The following is a 24191-nucleotide window of genomic DNA, read 5'->3' as shown; positions in this document are numbered from 1 at the left end:
GCTCTCGCTCTATTTATTCAGGCTGTTGATCATTGAAACAAACAACCCAAAATTTTCATGAGTTAAAAACGTAAAATTTTAAGTTATGAATTAACCATCCACTATGAATCTGCAACACTGTCCTTTAACAGCAGTATCACTTGATCAGAATACATTAAAAAGTATTTTCAAAAACAAATGTGAAATCTTATTAAGATACTTTGCCCTGAAGAACAAACTCCTATATAATGCAAGATCATCACAGCTCAAATACAGCCAAACTGCAGAACATACCCTCCTAGAGGACAAACACATCTAATATTAAGAAAGATAACTTAATATAATGATGAAAAACGAAGTTCAATCAAAATTAAAGTCTACAAATGCTTCTAAGTTAAGGTGTTAATCACTGACAATAGCCCCCAATATTTTTAAAAACATGTTAAACGGGGTTTTTTTTGCCATTATTCAAGTATCAAATATTGGTTAGTGCCATGAAGAGATACCACATGAAACAAAACAAGCACCTAGGACAATGTCTCTATCCACATAAATGAGATGTGAACAAGCATGTACTTGGCAGTAAGAATGCAATTACCGGATTCTTAATAAAGGCCAGAGAGAATACTCATTAGCTGTGGAATGGACAAGGATATTCAAGATTTTGATGCCTATCACAGCCACCAAGGTAAAAACCATCACAGTAGATAACTATCACTAACTGCTAATGCCAACACTCACCATTAAAGGCACCACAGTAAGGACAAGTGTTTTTCTTTCGGCACTTTTCAGACACTTTCTTTTTTAGCCCTCTCTTCTGAAGATATGTAAGGCCAGGTCGCTTCAGGTAATCCAAAAATTGCTTTTTTTCTTCCACCGACAGCATGATACGGCAACAGGTTTTGCAGATCATCTTAAATGTAAATGCATATAAACACAATTGTTTAACAGACACATACAGAGTTGTAACATCTTCTACTGTAACGTAAGTTCTTCAACAGAGGACAGTTTTTTGAATGAATTAGAACGGTCTTGGTTGAAATACCGATTCATATGCTGTAACACACAAAAAAAAGCACATGGGAAAAAAATACAGTCAATGAGGTAAATCCTTGTCTAAGCTCTGTGGGATCTTAAAAATCCAGATACAAAGGAAACGGAGCTTTGATTTACTGGGATGTCCTAAAAGGCAAGTTATACTGCATACATTTAATTCAAACTACTACAGAAAAATAATGGATTAAATTAATCTGAGATTATATAAAGTAAAACGGATGTATTTACATCACTAAGACTAGTATTTAAATACATTTATTTTCCAAAGCACAAGATGCATAAAGATAAAATTTATAATGCAACCTTATTTTAGTCTTCTCAATTACTCTTTCAAGCATCGTCTTTTCTGATAGTTTCCTTTTTCTAGACTAGAAACTGACGAGAAATCATAATGGTGTTTACCTGTAAGATGCCTATCACAGCTTTGAAGTATCCAACATGAAAACAGGGCAGTTCTAAGTCAATGTACCCATAATGTCCTAAACAATCAGCTAGATTTTTTCCACAGGTTTCACAGGGACGGTCTTTTTCACTGGTTCCCTTTGGGAGGTGGGAAACACACACACAGAAAAAAAAATTAGCTATGATCAACTAAATACATAGAAAATACAACTTAAGCTAGTCAGCTATCGCAACAGCAGACCCACTTACTCCTTTTTCCCAGCATCAGAAGCATGTCAGCAGCATTACATTCACTCCAATCCTTAAGAAAAGTGTCTTTCACACGCAGGCCCTACTGATACCAGTACCATTACCTCAAACAGCTTTTGCAACTGATCTACAGCCCGCTAACCTACAAGACAGTATTTTGCAGATGGACATCTCTGGGTCTCCCAACAACTAGCCAGAAAGAATTCATCTCCTGCCTCAAAAGAATGCCCTCCCGAACCATCCAAAAGCATGAAGAAAGCAGCTGTCACTGCAACTGACAGTCTACGGAACTCAAGTAGAGATACATTTGCACATATTTTGGATGAGCAGTAAATTTCAGTCATCTCAATTTATTTTTAACCAGTTCAAGTAATTCTACAAAAACAGTTTGGAAAAAAAAAATGGTTCTCACCATGCGATGGTCAAGTACTCCATACTGCAGCGGAGAGTGATGGTTGTCCTGACTATACAAGTTTTTGCTAACCACTTGAATGTGAGCTTGCTGACGCATCTCTTCTGGAGATTTCATGCCAAAACAGATGTGGCTTCTAGGATAGGAAATTTCACATGTATGTATGTATGCACATATATATGCAGAAATGCCTATAACTACAGGCATGCACACACATGTAGTTAAAAGCAATGCAGAAGAGGCTAAGTTGATTCACAGTATTGCTGAAACAGGTTCTTTTTGGATAACTATAAAAACAGAGCTGTTTTGCAGTGAGGCAGTGGTTTATACGTGGGGGTTTATCGATGTTCTCGGGCCAGCCTACAGCTGCTCACACGTACAGCCACCCGCGAGCCTCGCCAGCAGCCTCAACCAGGGCCCACGCCAGCGCTGTTACAAGGGGACGAGCGGTACCGTCAGCCGCCCTCGCTCCCCTGCACACTGAACTTCTCCCCGGGTCCTTTCGTAGCGCCTGTGCCGCACCCTGGGATCGCTGCTGCTCGCCACCACAGCCACCGGCACCACCCCGCGGCAACGCCAGCTCCCTCGGCGCGGGGCGCCGGCCAGCGGAGCGGCCGCCCAGGAGCCTCCCGCCGCACCGGGGGGCGCAGCGGCCGCCCCACTCACATTTTCTTGGCCACATCCGTCTCCCTGAACTGCTCCTTCACCATGGCGGCGGCGGCGGCGGCGGCGGGGGGGGGGGGGACCGGCGGCGGCCGCCCCTCAGCGTCCGGCGGAATGCACGCGGCGGCGCGGAGCCCGCCCACAGGGCGGCGCAGAGAGGCGGCGGTGCAGAGCGGCCTCGGCCTGCAGCGCCCTCTGCTGGGGCACAACGGTGGTCCTCCGGGGCGGTCTCCCAGGCTCGCCCCCGACAGACGCCGGCGGCGCCGGCCCCTGCCAGCAGCGTCCCTCCGCCCGGCAGCTCCTCACGGCGTCTCACGCTGACAAGCAGCGCTCTCAGAGCCCATGCTACTGCTACAATCCAAGCACCACCGCTCCCCCGGGTGCCAGGAACCCTGCCGCACAGCTCACTTCACGGCTCTGCCTTCAGTTTCCCCACAGCAGCCCTGGCCCAGGCCCCGGTCACCGGGAGCAAGACAGGGCGGCGGGGCGTGAGAGCAAAACCTGCAGCATGCAGCCGGGCAGTTCGGTCGCCACGCCACGCCACGCCACGCCACGCCACGCCACGCCACGCCACGCCACGCCTGCAGCGGAGACAGCTGCCCCCAACCTGCCTATCAGGCACGCAACAGCCACCCCTGCCACCTCCCTGCGGGTCCGGCTCTGGGAACGCCACCCCTATGCGCGGCTCCGCCCCGGCACGAAGGACCCCTGCGCTGTCTTTTGATTGGCTGCGGGGAGCTTCCCCTTCCTTTTCTCGCTCGCGGGCAGGGAGGCCGCCGTCAAGATGGTGAGTGTCCGCTGCTGGTGCGCGGCAATCCGCCCTGTGCTGCCGCCATCCTGCCCTCCGCCGGGTCCCGAGCCGCCGCGCCCCGGCGGGCTAGCGTGCCCGTAGCGGGCTGCGGGGGTATGGCGGAAACTGAGTGGGGGTTTGTTCTCCTGTTCCGAGCCGGGGCTCCTGCGGCCCGGCCGCGGCGCGTCGGTGCCGGTTGGTAGCGGCGAGCCCCGAGGTGTGGGCCGGGGCACGTGCGTGGCCTGCTGTGTCGCCATGCTGCTGGTCGGTAAGAGGAGTCCTAGGCTTTAACAGTAGCGTAACATTGTGCTTTTTCTAAGGTGTTAAAGGGGTGCTGGTGATTGTGCTCAGCTATTAGTCTTGTGGCTGTTCTTGTCTTAGAGCATTAGTGAAGCAGTAACACATAGGTTTGTTAAGGAAATTTGCATCATGCTGTTGTAGTGCTTGGGCTTGTAATCCATGTAGCTCGTTGAAAGCTGTTTCAGCTTTTCAGAATGATGGAGGTATGTATGTTGCTGTGTTTGGATGCTGAGGGCGAGTCTGTTATCAGTTGATGTGTACTCAAAAGTACATATTGAAGTGTATTTTATAGGGATGTTATCTGTAGCCCAGGACCAGTCCACTTAGGTTATGAGTTCACTGTTGGCATCTGAGAGACTACAGACTGTTGCTATACCATACATTATTTATATATTTATTATGTTTAGGTTAAACATGTTATTATTGTTTTGTCTTACTTTTTTGTATTTTCTCTTGCAGAATGACACAGTGACCATCAGAACCAGGAAGTTCATGACAAACAGACTGCTTCAGCGCAAGCAGATGGTAAAAGAATACACAAAATTGCCTTTAATTATTTGTCTGTTGGTTCTGGGCAGCATGTGTTCTTTAGCCATTATAAGTAAGGGACCCTGAAAACCTTCAGAGCTCTTGTTGTAAGCACTTATAGATTTAAATGCGTTGATGTATGGTAAAGGTAAATCTTGATGGTGAGGTAGTGAGCTGTTTTGTCTTTTGAAGCAGGAAACTTATGGACATTTCTATATTGAATTAATAATACTTTCTGTTGTTAAGGTGGGTTAGTTTAAGTGTTAAGCTCATGGTGGGACTGTAGCATGTGATTGTTGTACTGGAAGTTGACTTTTTTGTCTTTCAACACTTTGTAAAAATTTGTTCTTAGGTGATTGATGTTCTTCATCCTGGGAAGGCCACAGTCCCCAAAACAGAAATCAGGGAAAAGCTGGCAAAAATGTACAAGACAACCCCTGATGTAATTTTCGTCTTTGGCTTCAGAACTCACTTCGGTGGTGGCAAGACAACAGGTTTTGGCATGATCTATGATTCTTTGGACTATGCAAAGAAAAACGAACCAAAGCACAGGCTTGCCAGGGTAGGTTGTTTTCTGGTGACTTGAAAACAATTAAGATGGATTTGAAGTGTTTAGCGGTTCATGATTTACATGTACAAAAGCGAAGGTTTTAAGAAAGTACTGTTGGTGTACTTAGTTACATAAGAGGTCTTAAAATAGTATAGGCTAGCTTCTGCATTTGCAAAATAGGGTAAGGTTTTTTTTTCTTGTTTATTATAGGGGAATTGCGAAGGCAAAATTGATGTTACCAGTGATGTTTAGCATTAACAGATAACTAACCGCTATTAAAGGTCTTAAATAAGCATAAGAGATGAAACTGATGTATACATTACTTCAGTGCTTATATTCTGCGTTGAATTGTTCATTGACTAGTGAACTTGTCTCACTACTTAGCTAATATTTCAAATTTAAACAGTATTTGAAGAGTCCAGAAATAGTAAAACTTAAATTCAGACATTACTATCAGTGAAACAAAGTTAAATGCAGCTTTAACTCTTTTTTAATAGCATGGCTTGTATGAAAAGAAGAAGACTTCTAGGAAGCAGCGAAAGGAGCGTAAGAACAGAATGAAGAAAGTCAGGGGCACAGCCAAGGCAAATGTTGGTGCTGGCAAGAAGGTAGGATGAGAATATCTGTAAGCTAGAGTGAGCATGTTGCCTTTGAAATGTTGATTAGAAATTCTTCAACAGAATAACATTGTTTTTCTTCCGTTTCTTTCACCTGTTCTGCTGGATAACAGAAGGTAATCTGTGTGGTGTTGTATAGCTTCTTAGCAGCTCAGTAGCTTAGTTTTGCTCCTCACTGCTGCAAGCTTAGCTGATACAATGTAAACCAATGCTTCTTAAATGATTGTTTTCTACGTCACTTGAACTAAAGTTGAACTTTTGTAGATCTAACAGTATTGCTCTAATCTCATAACTCAGCCTTGCAATGTACAAATTAGATATTCTTAACACTTGTTACTCAGACTAGCTAAATATCTAATGCTTACTCCACCAAGTTACTGTTATTTATGGTGTTATTTATAGAGGAGACTTTTGTTAAGGATGTGTGGTGGTGTAGGCAGTGAGGGCAGTGTGTAAATAGAAATAAGGTAGAATACCTGCTTTATCCTGCTTTTAAGTGACTGATTCCCAAGATAGTGGTCTTGTTTCCTCTGGTGGGAGCTGCTTATGCTGTGGCTGGGACTTGATACAAGCTTGTTAGGTGTGCAGCTTGGAGGGAGACAGACTTCCTCTACCATTGAACAAAAAAACACACCAGAACTGAGGAATAACGTGGGTGTGGTGAAGGCAGTCATCTTCTGTAGCAGCTTTTTGCCTTCTGAAAAATACTGAGTAAGCTGTGCAGCTAAGTGGTTTTTTCAGGTGTTTTAAGAAGATAAGATAGGGTGATGGGTTTTGACACTTAGCTCTAGCTGCCAAAGTGCTTTAACATCTTGAACTTTAGTAATCTTCACTTTTGCTTTTTTTTCTACTTTCTTGGAATTCTTCATCAGAAGTGAAGTATCTAGCAGGTACTGAAAACGAGCATGGATGTGGTGACTGAATTACACATCATTGAAACATGTCCATTCTTCTAATTGAAGCACTGTACTGCCTTGCATGCATGCATGTTTGTTTTAAACTTGCTTCTGTCCTGTAAGGGTTCAGATAACTACATAATGAACTTCGTCATGTGACTTAGAAATAAAATTTGGCTAATAGTGAACAAGATTTTTGAAACTAGTGAAACAACATTAAAATAAGGAATTCCAAATGAGAAGAAATCAAACTCAATGCTACTGGTTTGAGGCATTGGTTCAAAACGCTCCAGGTTCTGATTCAAGGTAGTACAATGTAATTGCATGTGTAAGTTGACCTTTGTGTGAAAGTAGTTGTGCATCTTTACAAAAACTTAAGTCACATCGCAGCTTTGTGCTTTTGAGATGGTGGTTGGAAATTACATAGTTGTCAGCATTAAACTGTATTTAACTATTGCCCTGCAGTATTCCAAGTTAGGACACAAGCCACAGTGGTTGCTCTGTGAAATTAGATTCTTCACTTACTGTGTAAGTGAAGTTCTTGTTTTCATTGGATGGAAATAAACTAGTGTTGCTGTGAACTACTAGATAAGACTTGGAGCCCTTTTCCTTTCTGCTTTAATGTTGTTTTAATAATAAAGTCCTACAGTTGTTTACAGTGTAACAGCACAAATTAGCATTTGGTATAGTAGAAACACTAACATACACCCTCTTGTGAAGGTCAAGGGAGTCACTTAGTGTTGCACTGATACCAGTAGTATGGATGAACTTCCCTTCAAGAATTTAGCACTTGAAGGTAGCTGTTATTTAATGTTCATAAAAGATGGTTAAATGACTGTCACTTGAATTACTAAAGCTGTCCAGTTCATAGAAATTCTTTTAAAGCACATAAACGCTTTAGAAATCAAGACCAGGATTGTGTGCTGTGATAATTATACAGCAGATGTGACTTCTGTATCAAGTGCTTCTCAAACTAACATGTAATCTCAATAGTAGGTGAACAGTGTTTTGGATTAGAGGTTTTTTAATGTCTTTTAAAATTATCTTTTAGTTGATAAGTAAGCATGGGTTAGATCTTACTTGTTAACCAGTTTTGTTAGTCTTTGTGTCCTCACATTAGACTTAAACTAAAGACAAATTAACTTATGTGCTTTCTGGAAAACTGTTGAGAAGAGTTCTGTGCTGCATCACAGAAAAAAGCTTGCAGAATACACTTGTGTCTTAAGGCTTTGTCTTGAAAAATGCATGTATAAACATAATGGTGTGGCATGGTTCAACATCCTTTATTGCAGCCATGTGGGAATTTTTAATAGGAGTCCTGGAGTATGTTTTGGAGTCTACCTACACAATCTGTGAAAACTGTTTATTTCAGAAATGTGTAGGCACTTGATTCTGAGATATCTTCAGGGAAGTCGGTATTGTTCTAAGAGTTATGAACCATGTAGTCATGAAAACTATTAAACTATTGAAATGGTGAATCATACTTGAATATTTTTTTTCTTGAACTTTTAAGTCAGACATCAACTATGCTGATGTCTGACGTTAAAAGTTTTCTTTGGTGCTTCCTTTCACTTCTCACTCCTTCAGAATTCCCATTCTGTTTTCCCTGCAGTTTCAAGAGAAGTATTTTAAAGTAATTTGTGTTATTTAATATATTCTGTAGCTCTGTAGTTAGCTGAGCTCGCGTAAAAGTTTGCAACAAGTATATGTGGATGCCCCTTACCTAGTATTTGCATTTGGAGCAAATATAACAAATGTCTTTTAAAAAAACTTGATCAAACAGAAGTATGGATGGATAGGCACTTTAAACTGTTGTAGCCTGTAGGTATAATTGAACATGCAATTGCATTCTGAGTATTACTTAAGCTCTAAACAGTTATTGTTAGGTCCCATTTGAGTTCGAGGGAATGCATGAAATCTAAGTCTTCAGCTTCTACAGTAGTCAAAACATTAAGGTTTTTGTATCACATTTCATTGTGGTAATTGAAAAAAAGCACATTGTGAACATCAGTAAGAAGCCTCAAAGCTCCATCTTCTACAGTAGTAGAACCTTGATCAAACTGTTCTCTTACTAATTAATGCTTTTTCTTTTTCAGTAAATGAACATACTTCAGGTGGAAAATGGATAACAGGTATGACTTTAGAACACTTTGTAATGGTAGACATTCAGTAGTCTGTAGTCATTATGATGACGTAGGTTTAATGTTGATTTAAGCGAAGACCATAGTACTGTGCTGATGTAGAACCCAGTGCAAGAGTTTAAGACTAAGACAGACTGTTGTGCTTACTATTGAGTTGCTAATTTATGTGTCTTTGGCTTACATGAAGTACCTGATTAGTATAAAGACTGAAAAAATAAATCAGGTGGTTCAGATTTACTGTTGCTAAAACTGTTGATTATTTAGTCTTATGGTAAACGAGGCTTACATTTTTCCTTTTATAGATATGCTAAGGAGAGGATAGTATACCTTGGTTTTTATTGTATTGATTGAAGTAGTATGCTTTCTATGTTGAGGATGAATTTCTGTTGTGTTCTTATAGATACTTATTTTAAGTAAATTCCTTATAAACAAGCCTGATACTCTTTTAGACAAGTCCTAGACTATATTTATATACCTTTGCTGCAGAAACATAAGTGAATTGGATGCGCTGTGGGCAGTAATTGTTACAGACAAAACTCTGGTTTTATTACAAATGGTCTGAATGACTCATTTTAAAGCAACTTAAACAGTCTGTCTGGGAGCTGATGTAGCGAGTGTAATGTCTTAAGCAGGAAGCTGGTAAAGCAATTGTAGCTTGTTGAGCTCTTCTACAGAAATTGTGTAATCTAGGCTCTCATTTATTCTCATGACAGTACTGTGAAATTTTGAACCTTATATTCTTCTAAGAAAGGCAGTGTGGTTCACCTGACTTGTTTGGGAACCAGTTTTTCAGGCTCTATAAAGGTATGAGTATAAAAGTTGTTTTAATCATGTGGCACTGATCTATCTTTTCCTTTACAGGCTACATTATTCTATGAAGAGGTATAGAAATAATTATTCTGGAAAGAAGCTGCTCGTCTGGCTTTAACATCAAATAAACTATGTCAATAAAATGCTGGTTTGCCCTTTAGTTTTGATTTGATAGCTACCGTTTTGTAAAGTTTGAGAAATTCAAGATTGTTGGTGCACTGTTTGCACTGAATTAAAATGTTTTCATAATTAAACAAGTCTTACTTTGAGTATCAATTTGAAGTGAATCACAGCTTTCTATGGATAGTAGTGTAACCTAATTCCAAGCAGGCAGTGTTAGTTCATGGAGGTAGGCGTGCTTTTGTCATCTGGTGTTCAACCTGTTTTGGAAAGTCCTTTTAAGATGTTCTTGTTTGACTGCCTATGTTATATAGACCTGTAAACATAGCTGAAGGGAGAACAAAGCATGTAGACAAGAGATATTCAGAGCTGCATACGTCCACAGTTAAGGTTTTTGCTAATGGAGTCAGGCAGGACTTGTCTTTTATTCCTGAGTTGTCAGGACAGGCTATGGGGTCTGTCTCTGGTCTGCAAACTGTGTAGTACACCCCTAATTTTTCATCTGGTAGTGTTAGAGTCAGTTAAGATTGGATTAGTGGCTGGATGAGGCATGCTCTATGCTAGAGGCGTGGGTGGTCTGGTACAGATGTTTTGAGTACCAAGCAAATAGAAGTTTTGTACTTTAAATAGGACTGGAACAGACTGGGCAGCTCTAGCAGCCGTGCTGATAAGGCTCTGACTTGTTTATCTAGGTACAGTATTTTTAAATTGTACTGCCTTTGTGCTGAGGCAGCATATTTTAACACAGGTAAGGCATTTTTAGTATTTGGGGGGAAAACCCAACAACCCTATAGTTGTTAAAGTGGTTGGAAGGGGATACTGTTCTAATAACTTCCATACAAGATCTGGTAAGTATAGATAAAGTACTTTGTCTGTTCTTGTACCTTCAGTGTGAGTCTTGAACTAGTGGGGTTGCTATTGTCTGCATCCAGCAGCCTCGCACTCTTAGCTTTGCAGTAAATTTTCTGTACCTCATGTTATAGTGTTTCTGCCTTTATTGAGGTTAGTAACTGGGATTAGTAGGCAGTTGTCCTGGTGAAAGGATAGGTATCATAGAATGTCCTGAGTTGGAAGGGACCCACAAGGATCATCCAGTCCAACTCCTGTCCCTAGGACAGCCCCAAAATTCACACCGTATGTCTGAGGGTGTTGTCCAAATGCTTCTTGAATATTGTCAGGCTTGGTGCTGTAACTACCTCCCGGGGGAGCCTGTTCCAGTGCTCCACCACCCTTTGGGTGAAGAACCTTTTCCTAATATCCAACCTAAACCTCTCCTGGCATATCTTCCTGCTGTTCCCTTGGGTCCTATCATTGGTTGCCGGGGAGAAGAGATCAGCACCTGCCCCTCCTTCCCTCATGAGGAAGCTGTAGGCTGTGATGAGGTCTTCCCTCAGTCCCCTCCAGGTTGAACAGACCAAGTGATTTCAGCTGCTCCTCGTACGGCTTCCCCTCTAAACCCTTCACCATCTTTGTGGCTCTCCTCTGGACACTCTCCAGTAGCTTCGTATCCTTTTTGTACTGTGGCGCCAAAACTGCACACAGTACTCAAGATGAGGCCGCACCAGCGTGGAGTGGAGCGGGAGAATCGCCTCCCTCCAGGTACTCCACTTTCTTGTAAACACAGGTGAACTAGTGATGTTAGACTAAGGGGATGGTGAAATGGAGTAAATGCTTCTAAAATAAGTTTTGATTCCGAAGTCCTGTGGAAGTTAAAAGGCTTTTCTATTTGGCAGACAGACCTTCAAAGATAGGTACCTATTGAATGTTCTTCCCAAAGGTTTTAAGTGTACTAAATTCTGAAGAATTGCTAGAGGAATATTAAAAGTGGGATTTGTGTTGCTACTTAGATACAGTATACGCACTGAGCTCTGGAGTCTGTAGATAAGTTTTGAATAGGTGACAGTAAATTTCTGACAACCAAGAAGATTGTAAGGGATATGGAGCAAATGTTACACATGTAAGGCTTAGAGCTAGAACCTAAACCTGTTTTAAAGGTAATACTTATAGTAAACCCTTTCTGTATATAATGTTCAACAACAAAGGAGAGGAGAGTCATGCTATTAAATATAATTGAACAATCACTAGGGGGTAGCGTGAACACAGCAATACAAATACAAGGAAGACTTTTATAGCAATTTTTCATAAAATAGGCTGAAGGGAAGCTGAATTGTCCCCTGTCAGAGGTCAACTCCTTTGAAAAGGTGCATTGAAAGTAGTTGTGTTCAGGATCTGAGGCTTTAAGTGATATTTTTGTTTCACTGGTTCCTTTTTGAATTGAATGGAAACCATCTGTTTCAGTGAAGACCATACAGTTAGTGTTTTCCAAATGTTTACTACTACAAAGCTCTAGAGTGCTAGCACAAATGCTAGTTGCTCTTTTCGGAAGCCTTCTTACCTTAGTTTTAAACAATCAACAAAGGATTTATAAATAAGTGCTGGCATAAAGGTATATGTCTTGCATAGTCTTGATGATTTGACTTTACATAAACAGCCCTGTTCCAGGCGACATGTACCTCTTGAAGCAGAACTTAGTTCTGTAGTTGGAATATTAAAGGTTCCCTTCTCAATTTTGTAATGTCTTAAGTGCTTTTCATTACAGGCTCATTTATGAGGCACAGTAACTTTTCAAAGCAGATGGATTGAAATGGGCTGTCTTGCTGCTTGATGCCAAAATTTGGTATTTGATGCCCCATTTTGATGATTTAAGATTGGCAGCAAAAAATACCTAGTGATTCCAAAGAACTGACTCTTTCCTTGTTGCATGGTTAGGTTATAACCACACACCCATAAGCTGTACTCTTGTCTTGCAATATGAGACATTAAACACAAAAAATGGGGAAGGGGACAAAATGACATGAAATGATCTAGAATTAACTGATCAAATCAGATCGCCCTATTTGAGTTTGCCTGCTGTTCTGCAGCATTCTGTGTTGATGTGGCTGCCCTTTTCCCCTATTGTTCCACCTGGAAAATGGCGGGCAGCTGAATAGCTGTCATCTGAAATCTTGGTGCTTCAACAGTCTGGAGATATAAGCAGCTCTTCGTGTGAGTTTCTGTTCTGCCAACGTTTTGCCCTTACACTAGAGCCTAAGCAATGAGTAGTGGATGTTCTGTCATTGAGAAGTTTAATGCACATATCATGCTGTGAAGAGACTCTAGGTTAATCCCCTTTCCTGTGGGAGGTAAAACAATTAAGTGGGAAGCATTGATGAACAGGAATCTTCACTCCTTTCCCCACTGTGTGCTGCAGGTACCCTTTTATTTCCTGCTGATCTTGGCACATCCCATCATCTATAGGTAGCAGTTTTTGTCACTGTTGCCTGCTTTTAGACTTTGGCCTGGCCCTCATATTTCAGTATATAAAGTGTTTTTTTTCTATTCGATGACTAGTCTGGAGCCCAAATTAGACTGCGAAGGATTCTTGGAGAAGGAACTTCTAAATTAAACTGTTGATGTGTAATCTCAAATTTATATACCTGGAAAGACTTTCATTAACTCTTTACCATTGTTAATGGCTAGGACTTGTTTCAGTTGTCTGGTTTTTACAAGGGATATAATTATCACAGAAACTGGATTTTTTTTTTGTAGTAAGGACTCAAAATTGTACACCTGGGCTAGTAAGAGTAAACCAAGTCTTCCTGTGAAATACTTGAAAAGCTGTGTAGAAGCCTGAGGGCTTGACTTAATTGAAACTGGATCAAGCAGTCCAGCTTCTTGCTGAGGTTCCACCTCTATGTTCAGTGAAATATATGAGGCACAGCCAGATAACGGTGGCTTCTGTCTGAAGGAGATTGTAGTCTAGAAGGCAAAAAACAAAGTGCAGTGGATGAAAGAAAGATTTACCAGGGAAGCAGAGTCTGTTTGGAGGAGCAGAGATTAGTGTATTGACATCATAGAAAAAGCTAACAACTGATACAGATGAAAGATGGTAAAATTTGGCATCACCTGGGCAATGAGGTGGTTTTGTCTAGGGAGCAGCTTGAAACAGGCTTGCGAACAAATGTTGAGGGAAAGAAATGAAGCTGATATCATCAGTGGCTTGAAATAAATGAGGCATAATATGCTATGAGAAGACTGCAGTACCAGTAGGCAGAGGGATAGAAGGGTGATGTGGTTCTTTTTGTTTATAGAAAATGGGTCATTTAAGGAATAAAGTATGCAGGTCACTATTAAATCTGTTTGTAACAGTTGGAAGAAATTAACTTGTCCATATTATTCTGGTCAGTTCCTGTACAAAATTAATTTTAATGTTATTAGTTTCCTACACAGAGGAAACACAACACTGTCCTGTAGCAGCTGTTGATACTAGATTCGTACAGTAAGTTTGAAATTCTAGTTGTGAATGCTCCCTGCTCATGTGCTTCTATTTGAGCAAAACTAGATATATTGAGCCTTCTTTTTGGGTTGATATTTTAGTGGTGCTAAGAGACCAGATGAGAGTAGTTCATTTTTTGCTCTGAATGCTGGAAAAGTTTCCTCTGAGCAGAACTTTCTAATATGGGTGGCAAATGTTTTTGTTCATCATGTTCCTAACACAATAGCAATAAGACTAAGTTATTTCTATGAACACATTTGTGACAATGCCTCTAAGAGGTAAAATGAAAACATTTAAGTAACCTTTGACAAGTCCATGTCAGGAGTAGGCACATCCTAGTACATTAATGCTTTTGGACTCCTTTGCTTTAAAGGATTAAATGGAAATTTGGTCTTACGTTTGTTGCTAACATTTGTGAACTCTAGTTAATGTCTTAAAAAAAATTCCACAGGGCATTTTTTTATCCTCATCTGGAATTCAGTAAGTTTCTTCTTAATTTTAGCCTTTGTTCTTTGTAAAGGCTGTGGCTAATGAAACAGCTGCAAAAGTGGCTAAAAGGCATCCTGTGGGCTAGAAGATAATTGTGTTTTTTCCAAGAGCTGGCCGTCGGCAACCAGGACTGCTAATAAAGCTCCATCTTCCTTTCCAGTGACTGCTGTTCATATACAGAGATCCTAAGTAAGGTCAAGTAGGGTACTGAGGCAGAAGGATATTCCGAGTATCTGTGGCTTCTCTTAACACAGTCCATCTTTTACAATTAGCAAAAGATATGTGAGTACAATGCTTCACTGGGGTAGATGATAACGGTTCGTACTTGCGTTCATTGGGTTAAAATACAGCTTGTTATCTAATGAAGCTGGCCAGACTGCAAACTGACCTGCATTAGGAGAAGCATGCTTCACTGCCTTTCATGATGATCTGATTTGATTGTACTGGAGCTACTACCCTGCTATCATTTTCTGTCAATTTTTGCTAGCCTGTTTGTTTAGCCAGGCATTGTTTGTGTTGATTTGCAAACAGGTTTCAATCACTGAAAATAAAACTTTTCTGCAACAAATGACTTCAGATCTATATCTCCTGCACAGTGCTAGCTGTAAGTAGAAAATTGGGACCAACACTTTCCTTTTTCAATGTTTTCTGTCTAGTTTAACAGCCAATGTAAAAATCACAATGAAAGCGGCTTAATATTTTTAAATTAAAAGAGGGAAAAAGTTGATTTTATTTCACTGTTTCTGTCAGTTTGATGGATCCTGCTACAGGCAGAAGTGAAATGAAGTTTTTTTAAGGCAAGTAGAGGAGTATCATAAAACTTAGGAGCTGTCAGAATTTGTTTTAAGTATTTATTTTACTTGAAGAAAGGTAGATTAGGCCCTGCTTCAGGGCTTTACAAAAGTAAAGACTAAGAACCTAGGATTGGGAGCAATTGCTTCATACTCGCACACTAATATTTAACTTTTATGTTTTTGAGGAGTTAATTAAAATGAGAGTATATTTTGCCTAGCATTGAACTCCCTAGTGTTTAAACAAACACTGAAGCACTGAACTAATGCATAAATCAGAGAAAACATGATGAAATTGAATGGTCAAGCATCAAAGAAATGCTAAAAAGTAAACATCTGGCATTAAACATGGAGTAAGTAAAATATGCATCAAAAATTTTTTGTTTTTATTAAATGGGAAGATCTTCATCGGCATAAATGCTAGTTGCCTTTTGTGACTGACTTGTGCTTTTGAAAAAAAAAAAAATCTTTCAGTGTGGTAAATGACTGCTTTAAAATACTTTCTTTAGTTTTAACAGTATTCTTCCAGCTCATACTTCATTGGTATGGCATGTCTGGTGGCTTGGGGGAAAGTCTCAGTGTAGAATACTTTTACAGAAGCTCTAACGCAGTGCTGCACAGACCAAACCTTGGAGTGTCTCCTTAGAAAAACCTATGCCAGCGTTGAAGACGGGTGCAGGCACTTGCATGGGGCTGGCAGGATGTTATTGGACAACCTTACAAATCCCTATGAGGCTGGAACGTTCAGTATTCCCACTTCACAGGTGAAGCACAGAAGGATAAAGTACAAAGATTCTTTTAAGTACCTGACTGTTTTAAAAGCATAAGTACAAATGTACTTTTGTACAAATAAGTGAACCTCCTATGACTATAAAAATACCTCCTGTGGTAACTGGTCCCCAGGTCAGAAAACAGGCAAGTGTGCTGGGGAATTGAATCTTGGTGTCAAGGTAACGCTCCAACTTTTACTTTTCTCAGTGATGATAGGCCAACATAATTTTGTACCATTTTAGTCTCACAACTCAGCTGTACCCATAACTGGCTGTTTAACTAGGGGCACTCTTCTCTATGGTTTACAACTCACTGAGAATGCATGTCTCTATGTTCATTAGCAAAGTTCATTACTCCATAACATAAACAACTTATACTTTAAAGTAAATTCTTTGTGTGATCCCTGCTGATTTTAATGTTTTAAGAGGTGGGGAAAGGTAGTTTTTCAATCTTCCATCTTTTGCTGTCCCCTTAAAGAAGCCTGAGGTTTGTTTAACCCACAAGTCTGTGTTTAACCAAGAGAATATCTTGTCTTCATTCACGCTGCCTGTTGCATACGGACCATGCTTCTCTCTGAAGCCAGTGTCAGTCCTTTCCGCTCACTCTTAGGAAATCCTACCCCTGTATGGCTGTTACATTGATACATGCCTCCAGGCATATATCCTTAGTGATCTATCTGCCCTTTTCTTGTGTTTCTATCTTGCATCCCTTCCCTTTCTGTCCCAACAGTGTCTTTGTTTCTTAGATTTGTTCTGCTCACAGATGCTTTTTTCTAGCTTTACTTTCCCATAGACTGTAGGAATGAACAGTAATCACATAGCTTATATGAAGCAATTTATTTATCAATCTCTTTCCTAGTGGTTGATCAATGCTCCACTGGCACCTTTATGGGTACAAGTGCCAAAAAAATTGGAGGAACCTGAAGTTATTGTCTCCAGAGTTGAGGGAAGATTGTGGAGCATTTTGTATTGCTGCTGTCCTGTGGATGAAAGGAGATACACTTCCAAGGTACATCAAGGTGCCACACGTCTTCAGTCCTACATTAACCCTCTTCCTTCAGTAAAGACACAAAATAATTTCTGGAGGGTTTCTCAATTAACAAACAAACAAAACCCAAACAAGCACGACACAAAGCCCCAAACAACAAAGCAAACCTTTCAGTGCCTCCCTTTTATTAAAACTAGTAAATGGGGAAATAGAAGAATACCACAGCAGACACCTACCAAGTAAAACACTATGCACAAGGTACTTCTGAGGTCCATTGTTCAATTAATACTTCTCAATTACTTTAATGACAGTTGCAGCAACACTACAGAGAGAACAGATCCTCCAATTTCAGACGTGATGCTTTTCTTTTGCTTTTCAGCTTAGTTCTTCAAGTACTTATCGCCCCCAGCCTCTTTTTCTTTATTTGTTTTATCACTTAAATAGCTGTCTTGGGATGTAAAGTGCAGGACCACGTGTGAAACACTTTTCACGGAGCTTGCTGACTAATCAAAATGTTTTTATCTAGCTATTTTCAATCTACACAAACTTCAAGAGCAAATATCTTGCTTTTTCAGTGAAGATGCATGCAAGAAAACAGCTTAGATTCTCAAAGAGATTGTGCGAAGTAATCATTTAGCCAGCAGAGGACTGTAGAACCACATATCATGCTGTTATTGATGCAAAAACGTTCAATCACAAAGAGTAAGGGGAAAACCCATGTAAGAAACTATGTAGTTGAGACAGTCTCTTAAACGTGGTAAAATACTGAAAAGGGAGGGCTCTTTTCTTTGTTTGTTTCTCATTAAAGAATTTAATTTGCCCCAGGTTCCCTTTGTCAATGAAGATCTATGGGAATTTTGTTTACATTTTGAAGCACATTACCAAGAAGAGTACTTCATATGGCAAGTATACTGAACCTTTTGGGGGAATGACAACACTACAGAAATGGTAGCACATTCCCTAAAGGAAAACATACTTCATTTGTAATGAACATTATGTCTGCAGAAGCTAATGGCACAACCTCGTATTCAGTTTATGTAAAATAAAACAGGCCCATATGTTGCTGCTTTTAGAGTTTGGGTGTTTAAATTAAATGTTGTTTAATGAATATTCAAGCCCATTTGCTCAAAAGTTGTGCTTGGTGTAGCATCTTTTTCCTCTGTCTTCAGTCTTACCTAGAGTATTAAGCCATTACAAGAGGGTGCTAAATCTGAAGCATCTGTTTCTAACTAAAGCTGGATATTAAAATGCCAGAGCAGATGAGAGGGTAAATAAAGACATATAGTGAGAGGATGGTATTATTTTTTTGTTTTGTAATTAAGACTGAGAAAAGTTTGATATGCATGACACCCTTTAAGAAACGGGAACATTCACTGTGCTATTACAGCAGCTGTGGTTTGGCTGTGTTATAGTGGCACGTCCACTCCACTCCCCATTCCCTATAGGAGTTAATTCAGCTTTTTCAGTATGTGTGGGCCAGAGGCCTGTGCTGGGATGCCTCAGCAGGCTGCTTTCTAGAGACTTTTGCATCTGTGCGGGGCTATAGGCAGCTTCTAGATCTTCATGCCTGGGTGTGGGCAGGTTGACTAGAGGCACTCCATAAAAGCTGGGATTCACATACTGCCGGTAACAAGGTTTTACCTTTTATCATCTGTCCCCAGCTCAAAGTCAAGTAGAAATATTAGCAGGCTGGAAGAAATCCTCCGGAAGCCAGATCTGGCCTATGGACTGCCCTATTGAATGGTCTAGACCATTCAGACCTGAAATACATAGGGCATTCATCATCAAAGGTCCATAACTGCAACTGTGAGAGGTTACTTTGAGTTGGGAAGGAACCTGTGGCTACAAACAGGTGGTTGAATTTAGTCTCATTATGCATTTACTTGCATCTATTAAATCAGATTTTTAATTCATGAAGGCACTCCAGTGTATGTTTAAATTCATACATTTTCAGGAAAATCTCTCAACTCTTAAGACAAAATCTGAAATATGTACTTAAATGTTTTCATGAACTTTATCTCCGAGTCCAGAAGTTGACAGCACTATCTTCTTTTTTCAATGGCATGGAAAAAAAATCTCATTAGAAGACAGCTGGAATGTAAACACAAATCACAATAATTGGCTTTTATGTATTTTCATGAGGGTTCTTCAGATGCTTGTTTTTACTGCACAAGTGCAATATTGTAGATATACAGTGAAGCCCTCTTCAGAGAATAATTGACACATGGATAAAATACTTAAAAACATTCCCTAATGCTGCAAATCTAAATGGAGGCCAAGACTATTACATAAGAAAAACAAATATACAAACCCTCAAATTCTTTAAAACTCTGTGGTCTGCTAGAGCTTCCCTGGCTTAACTAATTCCACTGTCTCTGCTGAGCTAGGTTGTTAAGCATCCATTAGTGCAAGAACAGAACAAGAAATTGCCTGCCCAAAGAGGTGTTACCTGAAGATAGTTAACCTGTTCTGGGCCTGTCTGTAGGCATAAGAATTCACCATTTATCTGTCTCTTTTTAGAACATCTGTTAGGTATCTCCAATTAGAAACAGAAATTTCTACATAGATAAAAAATTTAATGCAGTTAACAATACCATCACTTGTCTGCAATGTGAACTTCTGGGATGAACCACACTTTGATTTCTTCTTGTACTTCAACAGGAAATTACACTGTTCTGGCTACTATACAATAAGCAGTGAGAGACAGTCCTACCCTGAAATACTGATTTTAGTTTGCATCTGAATTCTGAGCTCCTAAAACTTGCAATACATAGGAAAATTATTTTTTCTTTTAAAAACTTGATGTGATTGAGAAAGACTTAGTGGGATAATTATTTTATTTTTAAAATGTAGCTCTATGTTAAACATATTTCTTATGCAATCCTCTGTGTATATTCAGTGAATATATCTACTCACTGTAGTGAAATAATTATTTCTGATTTTAGCATTTATTATTTCTATGGAGCCAACCCAGACAACAAAGGGAAATGAACTGTCCCTTATTTGTCATCAGTGGGACTGTTCAATGGTTGCCATGAGCTACTGTTTTCTAAACCCTCTGTCTGCACAGGGGTAACAGAAGAAAACCCAAAATGTTGGGCTATTTTTGGAGTCAAACTGTACTGCAAGTGAGTATATGTGTGTATGCTTAATTTGCAGATAATCTGCTCCTTTTAGCTACAGGATAAATACAGTCTGAGCAACTTATGTTATGCCAACAGGATGACTAAAGTATAGGTGGCTTGAAATTACTAGCAAATGGCTTCCCAAGTCACCAGTGTCTGTTTGACTTCAGGTTTCTAGAGCCCTCTATCAGACAGCATCCTGGCCAGTTCAGCATTCAGAATTTAGCCCACACTTCCCGTTTTGTCCCTCCTTTTGAAGAACTCCCACCCTTCACCAGTTACAATCTGTTTAAATCGCAGACAGCAAACTATTCTCCAAACACCAGGAAAATAGAAAAGATTTTTTTTTCCTATCATGCTTTAAAACATACTAGCTCTTTCTTCCTCACCTTTCTTCTTGTCAGCTATAACAAATACAAACTCTCCCTAAGGAGAAAACAAACACTTGCTGTGGTATACAAACACTCTAAGAATTCATGACATCAGTGCTAACATGGCTTGTTTCAGCACCAATTTAAAACCCATTCTCCTGCACCTTATGTCATCTTTTCCTGGTTGTCTATCTAGCTTCTTCTAGGTTTGTCATATTAATCTGGCATCTACCCTTTTGTATGCTAAAATGTGTTATCCCCCCTTTCTACAGTAGTGTGCATGTTAAAACACTGAAATATTTTTGCATCCTCCTTAACGCTATATAGGAAAGATGAAAGAGGCCGTGGAGAACAATTGTACATCATGGATCTAGCCCTCAGGATAGGAATGATACTGATGACAACCTGTCGAAATGCTGAACTTGTGTTGTTGTTTGGATGAAAGAGAGAATGCAAATGAGGGATAAGGAGAAAATAAAAGCTTCAGGATGGGCAAGGGGGATTTTCCAGCAACAGAACAGCAAACATTGTCAGAGCACTTGTGATTACAAGTCATACAGCCCTCCACTGTTGGGAGCTAGAAATGTCTATACATCATTTACATTCCTTCCCAAAGACATTCTAATGCCTGAAAGAAAATAAATCTAGACAGATTCCACAAGTTACAGAAGGAAGATTTGCTTTATTAAAGTCTTAGAAAAGACTCTTGGACTCTGCTTGTGTACTACGGGCCAGGAGCTATCTGGGTGTAGACTATGAAAGTTAATGCATTTCCATGACATTTTGGGTTTGTATAGATGGCAAATTTGCATCACTGAAAAATTTGATAAATTAGTTAAAAGGCACAACGCCTTCATGTAGATGTTCTCACCTGGTTTCTGTTTATCTTCTATCAAGTTATGTTAGCTTGATTAGACAGTTAAATCAATGCTGTTTTCTGTTATAATTGAGACCTTTAGGACTATATCTAACTACTGACATTAGTAGTAAGGCTGCAGTTGACTACTTTGGGGGAATAAGAGATATAATAATGCCTAAGTTTGTGGGATGCGTGTCCATGCTTTACTGTGGACAAAGAACCAATATGCTGTAAAACCTATACTTTTGCTAGTTGATAGCCAGTAATTATGCTCTGTATGAAGAAACCCATTCCCAGAGCTCACATAGGTGTTTTTAGGGAGGGAAGAATTCTGTTTTCCACCCAGCTTTTAGGCAAAACTGTGCAAATAGAATCAAAAAAGGGTAAGCAGTACTACGTAGAATCAGTACAAAGAGGAAAGCTGATTCTTGCCAGTCCCATCTTTTTCTGTGCTCTCTCTCCCCCTTACTTCCCCCCATTGCCTTGCAGGTAGGACATTAAAAGAAGTTGTATACAAGGAACTGAGAGTAATCGGAGCACAGCAGTCTTTCTTGATTTATTACTTCGTTCATTAATCCATATATAAAATGCAATTTAGGACAAGGCTCAGAAATCCTCACTCTGACATGTTCTCACATATTTGATAAATGATTCCACTGGAAGAGGCTTGAAGGGCATCTGCAGTAAATTCTGCCGAGATCTATTTCTCAAAACATTTTTACACTTTCATATCAAATTAGAGGATATCTCATAGATAAGGGTAAGTGATGGGATTTCTATCACTTGGGTGCATGTCTCATAACTCACAAGGCTGGAGGAGTACAAGCAAACAGCACCATAAGAAAGCCACAGCTTTAGGACAGTCCCCTTGAAAATAATTCTCAAAATTGTTTTCTTTCAACCCAAAGTTGTTAATAGTCATTGAGATGTTTGAAGACATTGATATAAATACTGTTTTCTCTAACTATCCAAAGGAAGAAGCACTGCGATATATGGATTCCATTTGAGTTATTCCAGGCAGAACATGGATTCTTAATATTGATTTGGGGGAGCTGAACAAAATTTTAATATGGCAGTCACACAATCTCCACATACAGGACCAGGATACCAGCAAGACTCTGTAAACGTGGCAACTGCATTCCTTTAATTAGGCTAGAGAGGGGCAGTGAAACAAAGTTTCAGTTTTGGAGAACCTTCCTCTCTCCCCAAACCAGCTCCAGAATACACACCCATCACTGCACTGTCCTTAGCTTTCCTCTCCCCTTCCACCCTATATTTGATACCCTTCTTTACTGTTTCTCATTTCTATACATAATATTTCCTTCTCCTAGCTTCTTTCACTCTTCCCTAAGGCTTTTGTCAAGCTATCCCTCCAGTTCATGCCATGTAGGATGTAGTGAAGAAAAGGAATGTCAACAGCAGAAATCTGTAGAAGCGACTTAAGTGGTCTTCCCACATACATGGATGCGAGAAGTAGATGTACCCAGTCAAGGTAACTATAGTCATCTTCCACCTTCCTTTATCAAACAAGGATGCAACGTGGGAAAAAAGTTTGCGGACCTTGCTTTTTCTGACACCTTGCTATGATTTGTGTGCTCGTTGAATGATAATATGCACATACATGTAGAGACATGTATGCAAGTGCACACCCGTGTTCCTGCTGTTTGAATGGCAAACAGGTCAGACAATGCCCAAGCTCCCATTGATATATCAGAAAAAAGGGATATAAAGTGGACATTCCCCTTCTGTTCTCTTATGTGCTCTGCTAAGCTACTCCTACAAATTAGAGAACAGAATCAGTTTAGGGAACAAGACTCTACTTGGAAACTGTTCATTTACAGCTACAGTAGAGACCTACTGTCAGCAAAGGGACTTTGTGACAGGGGGAATGAAGCTTTAGTGCTTTATTTTTCAGAGAAAAAAAGAGTACCAAATTAGCAAGATTTTGTCTTGAACAAACAATTTTAGCTCAGAGCTAATGAGCTGAATTGATATTTATTTAAAATCTCAACTTTAAAAAACACGATTACATTTATCTTCTACATATATAAGACCTAGAAGCTCAGTTTTCTCTCTTTTCTTTGGATTATATTTTGTTGAGAAAGTAGCAAATAAGTTAGACTCTGAATTCTAATGATTGTGTCTTTCTCTCATTCTTGCCAACCCTTTAGTTCAAGCACCTTTTGCCCATTTCTCCAAACATTTAGTACAAAATGTCTTCCTGAAGACCAGACAAGAATTCCGGGTTGTTGATTTCTAATAGAAACTTAGCTGCAACATTACCTCTACATCTGCAGTGAACGTAGTATGCTGCAGATCTCAATCATGTATTTAAATTCTCTGTGGATATATAGATTATTGCTGCTGTGCAAAGGAAATCTTTCTGCTACCCTTGAGTAATATCCTCTAGACTTATTCAGCTTGAAAGTATTTATCAGAAAGTCATTACAGCTGTTTTGTTTGCATATAGCTTTCATTCTTCATATTTTAATGCCTGGACAGCATTAGCTCAATTAGTCTAATGAACGAGCAGGTCTTCTAATATTTACTATCTAATTAGTTTATTGGCCTAGATGTAATGAGCTAGGTCTAACTGTGCAATGTGTCTACCCAAGACTGTTCTGAAGACTTTGTGGTCTATTTCTTTGATATTTTCACCCAGCGCTTTTTGGAAGAGAAAGAATGGCCTAATTTCTGTATCCGTTTTCCTAAAGATTGTCAAAGCAATAAAGCATCCTAGAAAAGGTGATGCTCTTGCCCTACTAAACTCCCAACCCAAGAACTCTGTATCCCTTCTATCTAGGGCAATCTGGATGGATTGGATAGTACCTGACAGAGAAACTAAAATAAAGGGCTATCTTTTGATTTCCAGCTGACATGTAGCATGCAACAACAGAAACGGAGGACAACACAGTGGAACGCATACCAAGTATCATAAAATGCTCTATTATACGCTCTTCTCTCTCCAAA

General features: G+C 39.9%; 2 protein-coding genes across 13 annotated transcripts in view; one reads left to right on the top strand and one right to left on the bottom strand.

The window, feature by feature from the left end:
* The window catches only part of POLR3A (RNA polymerase III subunit A), a 41460-nt gene extending 38247 nt beyond the window's left edge, over positions 1-3213 (bottom strand). For 6 of the 9 annotated variants that reach the window (XR_015706281.1, XR_015706282.1, XM_087764423.1 and 3 more), the window contains exons 1-3: positions 2099-2750; positions 1438-1575; positions 721-892 (exon numbers count right to left, since the gene is read on the bottom strand). Coding sequence is in view for 7 of the 9 variants with exons in the window: in XM_087764423.1 (XP_087620549.1) it covers positions 721-892; positions 1438-1575; positions 2099-2305 (517 nt within the window). In the remaining 2 variants the exon portion in view is untranslated. The other 3 variants (XM_087764424.1, XM_087764428.1, XM_087764429.1) reach the window with 2 other exon arrangements.
* Positions 3214-3403: 190 nt separating this feature from the next.
* RPS24 (ribosomal protein S24) lies at positions 3404-9553 on the top strand. Of its 4 annotated transcripts, none has more exons than XM_087764433.1 (7): positions 3404-3548; positions 4311-4376; positions 4732-4941; positions 5427-5537; positions 6419-6436; positions 8539-8574; positions 9445-9553. In XM_087764433.1, exons 1-5 carry the CDS (start codon positions 3546-3548, stop codon positions 6422-6424), a joined length of 396 nt encoding a protein of 131 aa, XP_087620559.1. In that variant the 5' UTR covers positions 3404-3545; the 3' UTR covers positions 6425-6436; positions 8539-8574; positions 9445-9553. The 4 variants fall into 4 exon arrangements, with proteins under 4 accessions (XP_087620559.1, XP_087620557.1, XP_087620560.1 ...); XM_087764431.1 differs by lacking the exon at positions 3404-3548 and adding an exon at positions 3569-3815; XM_087764434.1 differs by lacking the exon at positions 3404-3548 and adding an exon at positions 3571-3819.
* Positions 9554-24191: the final 14638 nt, after the last annotated feature.

This window comes from Nipponia nippon, unplaced genomic scaffold, assembly GCF_047370975.1.
Source record: "Nipponia nippon isolate SJK-2023a ecotype South Korea unplaced genomic scaffold, ASM4737097v1 scaffold_3, whole genome shotgun sequence".
Lineage (NCBI taxonomy): Eukaryota > Metazoa > Chordata > Aves > Pelecaniformes > Threskiornithidae > Nipponia > Nipponia nippon.
Note: the sequence above shows the minus strand (reverse complement) of the source record. Positions and strands in the feature narration are given on the sequence as shown.